The sequence below is a fragment of the Sinocyclocheilus grahami genome, unplaced genomic scaffold, assembly GCF_001515645.1.
Source record: "Sinocyclocheilus grahami isolate Dianchi unplaced genomic scaffold, SAMN03320097.WGS_v1.1 scaffold264.1, whole genome shotgun sequence".
Lineage (NCBI taxonomy): Eukaryota > Metazoa > Chordata > Actinopteri > Cypriniformes > Cyprinidae > Sinocyclocheilus > Sinocyclocheilus grahami.
The window spans coordinates 96,360-102,196 of record NW_015505443.1 but is presented as its reverse complement, the minus strand read 5'-3'; the positions used below and the strand labels follow the sequence as shown (position 1 = coordinate 102,196).

The 5,837-nt window shown below is 40.5% G+C and overlaps 1 protein-coding gene across 1 annotated transcript in view; it reads left to right on the top strand.

The window, feature by feature from the left end:
* The window catches only part of LOC107599329 (uncharacterized), a 10,777-nt gene extending 6,956 nt beyond the window's left edge, over positions 1-3,821 (top strand). Inside the window, exons 4-9 of the mRNA XM_016290892.1 lie at positions 449-583; positions 1,094-1,248; positions 1,633-1,654; positions 2,839-3,120; positions 3,313-3,555; positions 3,640-3,821. Of these exons, the coding sequence (XP_016146378.1) occupies positions 449-583; positions 1,094-1,248; positions 1,633-1,654; positions 2,839-3,120; positions 3,313-3,555; positions 3,640-3,821 (1,019 nt within the window). The remainder of the gene's footprint in view (positions 1-448; positions 584-1,093; positions 1,249-1,632; positions 1,655-2,838; positions 3,121-3,312; positions 3,556-3,639) is intronic.
* The last annotated feature ends 2,016 nt before the right edge of the window (positions 3,822-5,837 follow it).

Below are 5,837 nucleotides of genomic sequence, written 5' to 3'. Positions count from 1 at the left end.
CAGGGCAGCGCTTTTCACGAGCGGAGATCGCTACTAGACAAATCATGTCATTTGTTTTTTTTATCTCTGTTCTTTTGTCGTAAGTTATGCTATTACTCCAGTAATTTATACTAGCCTATCCAGCGCTCCCTGAGGGCAGTCTCTGGCTTATTGCCAGTCAAGCGCAATGCTGCAGGGATGCGTCTATAACGACTTTTGATCTGATCATAAAGTCTTTCCGAGTCACAGGGCTCAAGTCCAAGTCAAGTCGAGTCATTGCTGTCAAAGTCTAAGCCGAGTCTCAAGTCTTCTTTAATTATGTCGAGTCGAGTCGCAAGTCATCAAATTTGGGACTCGAGTCCGAGTCAAGTCTCGAGTCCACACCCCTGCAAATTTGTGTCCTCATATGTCACAAAAACGCGCACACACACGTTTAACATGTTATTAATGAGTGATTTCTCTATTTCAGATAGAGCCCAGGCAGTTTTAAGTGTTTCTCCACAGAAGTGGTTGACTGAAGGAGATCCAGTGACTCTGATCTGTGAGGTTTACGGCTCCTCTACAGGCTGGACATTCAGCTGGTACACTCTAACTGCTTCATCAGGTAAGATATAATGTGCTTAATGTGATAACTAAATAAAGTGTTTTTATTAAAAATATTATTGAGATTATAAGTAATGAATCAATCTAAATACATCAGTTTACATCAGGGACGCGGGAAGTAGGGGTGCTGAGGGGGCTGCAGCACCCGCTGTTTTCACATGGTTGCAAATGCAATGCCAGGTTTGTTCATTTAAATTTATTCAGTTTTAGCATTTAATAATTTATTTGTAATGACCTCTGAAATGTAAATTGTACGTGGGCTATAATAAACCCATGTTTATCTTTATAAACATGATTAATTTTACTTGATGTTTTCTATATGGGATGATTAGCCTAATCCTCATGAACACGTGATGCTAGCGCCCCACCCTCCCTTCCCCCAAAATGGACACACACAGCACCCCCAAACGAAAGCATCTTCCCGCGCCCCTGGTTTACATTGAAAGCCATTTATAGGTGCATAGAGAATTCATTTCTTTTGTGAACATCTGCACATTCTCACTTTATACAGAAAACAGTTATTATAAGTTGCTCTCAGACAGCAGTAGAGGAGCTGGAGGAAACTACACTGTCAGTTCTGCTGCTCTAAAACACACAGGAGTTTATGTGTGCAGAGCAGAGAGAGGAAAACCAGCCTATAACACAACCATCAGCATCAAACCACTGGTGAGTTCAAACAGAACTTAAATGTTTGGTTAATCTTTAATAAAGAGAATTTACTAAATTCTCAAACATTGTAGCTGTAATTGTCTTCTCAGGTGTTTCTCCTCCAGTCTCTCTGATCATCAGTCCCAGCAGAACTCAACACTTCCCATTGGTCTCTCTCTCTCTGAGCTGTAAGGACCAGAGTAACTCTGATAGATGGAGAGTGAGAAGATACACAGACAGATGGGGGCTGCAAGATTGTTCATCATCAGTGTGGGGATCACAAACAGGATCTACATGTACAATCAGCTTGATTATTACATCAGTTTTTTTATCTCTGTTCTTTTGTCGTAAGTTATGCTATTACTCCAGTAATTTATACTAGCCTATCCAGCGCTCCCTGAGGGCAGTCTCTGGCTTATTGCCAGTCAAGCGCAATGCTGCAGGGATGCGTCTATAACGACTTTTGATCTGATCATAAAGTCTTTCCGAGTCACAGGGCTCAAGTCCAAGTCAAGTCGAGTCATTGCTGTCAAAGTCTAAGCCGAGTCTCAAGTCTTCTTTAATTATGTCGAGTCGAGTCGCAAGTCATCAAATTTGGGACTCGAGTCCGAGTCAAGTCTCGAGTCCACACCCCTGCAAATTTGTGTCCTCATATGTCACAAAAACGCGCACACACACGTTTAACATGTTATTAATGAGTGATTTCTCTATTTCAGATAGAGCCCAGGCAGTTTTAAGTGTTTCTCCACAGAAGTGGTTGACTGAAGGAGATCCAGTGACTCTGATCTGTGAGGTTTACGGCTCCTCTACAGGCTGGACATTCAGCTGGTACACTCTAACTGCTTCATCAGGTAAGATATAATGTGCTTAATGTGATAACTAAATAAAGTGTTTTTATTAAAAATATTATTGAGATTATAAGTAATGAATCAATCTAAATACATCAGTTTACATCAGGGACGCGGGAAGTAGGGGTGCTGAGGGGGGTGCAGCACCCGCTGTTTTCACATGGTTGCAAATGCAATGCCAGGTTTGTTCATTTAAATTTATTCAGTTTTAGCATTTAATAATTTATTTGTAATGACCTCTGAAATGTAAATTGTACGTGGGCTATAATAAACCCATGTTTATCTTTATAAACATGATTAATTTTACTTGATGTTTTCTATATGGGATGATTAGCCTAATCCTCATGAACACGTGATGCTAGCGCCCCACCCTCCCTTCCCCCAAAATGGACACACACAGCACCCCCAAACGAAAGCATCTTCCCGCGCCCCTGGTTTACATTGAAAGCCATTTATAGGTGCATAGAGAATTCATTTCTTTTGTGAACATCTGCACATTCTCACTTTATACAGAAAACAGTTATTATAAGTTGCTCTCAGACAGCAGTAGAGGAGCTGGAGGAAACTACACTGTCAGTTCTGCTGCTCTAAAACACACAGGAGTTTATGTGTGCAGAGCAGAGAGAGGAAAACCAGCCTATAACACAACCATCAGCATCAAACCACTGGTGAGTTCAAACAGAACTTAAATGTTTGGTTAATCTTTAATAAAGAGAATTTACTAAATTCTCAAACATTGTAGCTGTAATTGTCTTCTCAGGTGTTTCTCCTCCAGTCTCTCTGATCATCAGTCCCAGCAGAACTCAACACTTCCCATTGGTCTCTCTCTCTCTGAGCTGTAAGGACCAGAGTAACTCTGATAGATGGAGAGTGAGAAGATACACAGACAGATGGGGGCTGCAAGATTGTTCATCATCAGTGTGGGGATCACAAACAGGATCTACATGTACAATCAGCTTGATTATTACATCAGAAACAGGAGTGTACTGGTGTCAGTCTGAATCTGGAGAGAACTATCATCCTGTTAATATCACTGTACACTGTGAGTCTGTGTGTATTTGTTTCACTGGCAGTTTATAATCAAAGTATAAAGCAGGTTGATTAAACAAGTGCTGGAAGCATCAGTGGGCAAAAAACACTTTTTTTGTGTGTGTATGTGTTTGTGTGTGTTACCATATTGTTCCTATACTGAAATCTTACTATTTACACTCAGTTCATTTCCTCTGTTCTGTAGTTGGTGTGATTCTGGAGAGTCCTGTTCATCCTGTGACTGAAGGAGATAATCTGACTCTACGCGGTTTATATCAACATTCAACCCCACCAAACCTCAGAGCTTATTTCTATAAAGATGGATCACTCATCCAGAATCAAACTACAGAGATGATCATCTCTACTGTCTCAAAGTCACATGAGGGTTTCTACTACTGCAAACACCCAGAGAGAGGAGAGTCACCCAAGAGCTGGATCTCAGTCAGAGGTGAGACTAAGAAATATAAAAACTATTGAAATGTGCCTGTATCATTTACAGCACTAATCTGAATGTAAAATGTATTTATCTCAGCTTCCTCTGCCTCAAGATCTGAAGAGTTCAATCTCATGATAGTTGGAGTGACTGCAGGACTGACCGTCACATTTTTGATCATTGTTGTCTTGGTCCTTCTGTGGCGCTACAGAAACAACAAAGGTCCATCTTCTGCCAAATTAAAATTCAGTGGCACATTTGCAGACACTACAGTCTGTTAACCATCCTACGTCAGTCTAAGCTGGCTTTCTGGTCTTAGCTGGTCTCCCGACCTGGTAAAGCTGGTAAATTAGCTAGATTTTGGGTAGTTTTCAGACTGGGAGATCATTTTAAACACATTTCTGAGTGTTGCTGCATATGCAGAGTGTTCCGAATTAGCCATTTATGTATGCATTAAGGAGATCAGAAGTCAGTTTTTTTTTAACTGACCCCATATATTTCCTCTGTGATTAGACTGGCTGGGCTTTACAAAAGTTAATTAAATTGGCAATGTTACTTTGAGCATCTGGAAACAAACCTTGCATCTGTAATCATGTGTTTATATGATGATTATATTAGCCATGTGCTGAAAAAAGAGTGTTTTGAGCATTTTGAGCACCACTGACCGGTGACAACTCCGTAGATCTGAAGGGATTAAAGAATGAAGCATTTCAGTGGCTCATGTGATATATGCTGGTCCTTACCAGTAGGTGGTAGCAGTAAGCCTAAACAGCTAACTAGGAAATACCACAAGACATTACATGGTGTCAGAAGTTCACAATGGATCAGCTAAAACCTCCAAATGAACTTCAAGGAAACACCACAGAGAATTGGCAAATCTGAATATAGAAGTTTGAGCTGTATATCATTGCAAGCACAGGAAAGATCAAATTGACTACGTTTCTTCACATTGCTGAGGATGAAGCACTAATGGGATTCTGATGAGGAAGAATCTAATGATTTTGAAGCTCTGAAAGAAAAGTTTATGCATCACTGTGAACCATGAAGAAATGTAACATATCTAAGACATGTTCTTCACAAGATCGAAACGATTGATGCATATGTGACCGATTTTTAAAAAACAAGGCAAAGTTTTTTGGGCAGTGTAGAGTAGCACTTGTTGTTTGTCATTTCTCCGATCACAAATGCAGACATGGTTTTATGTTTACGCGGCGCGATGCAACGCAACACGTAAAAAGACAGTATAAATCATTATAATCCGTAATCATGTCCCCCCTGGATGCAACAATTCCTTGTTTATAATGGGTTTTAATGTTTTTGTCTCGTCGCTCCGGCCGGACAGGGCATCACAATATGGTAAGGGCCATAACATTTCTGTCACACGCTTGAGGTATTCAGCCAATCACAACGCACTGGATAGCTGGCCAATCACAGCATACTTCGCTTTTCAGACCGATGAGCTTTGTAAAAATCTTTCAGTTTCAGAAAGGTGGGGCATAGAGGAGAAACAATAATGCACAGTATGTGGAAAATAATGTGTTTTTTTAACCTTAAACCCCATAAACACATTTCATTACACCAAATACACAAAATAATGTTCTTTTTTTAGCAGCATCATATGACCCCTTTAAAGCTCTTCACGAGGAAACGGAAGTGATTGTAAACAAAATTAGCAAGATGAAGCTAACTAAAAGTCACCTTAGAATAGTCATGCTCCAAACGCATGGTCAAAGAAAGAAAGTAATTGTACCAGATGCGGTTACAGGCATGAACCAAGGAAGTGTCCGGTAAATGGGCAAGTATGCAAAGTGTGTCGCAGAAAAAAAATCACTTCGGCAGAATGTGCAAAATGCAAAAACAGAAAGACAAAACAAAGTTCACAGTGCGAAGACCTCATGAGGTTGAAAAAAAGGATCACACAGAAATGTTTATTGGCACCCTTGAAGAAAAGCTGGAAAGAAAACCGAGAACCAGGTTAGCTCCCTGTAAATCACTCTCCAAAGCCACGCCTCCTCCAAAACACATGAACTCGCACAGGCAGACCTGAGGCTAACCAGCGACACAGTGAGAGACAGTATTGGTGGACATTGAATGCAACACTGTCAGACTACCTCACGTCTCATTCACCAGTGAGAAAACATTACAGTACAAAGCACATACAATAATAACTCCTTCTGTTCAGGATGTGAAGAGACTTTTAACCAGCATAAAAATGTTTTTGAACCAAATCACCTACACTGCCTTTAATGCTGGTCTTCTTTCTACTGTACTTCCTCTTTCACCTGCAGTCTCTCAGT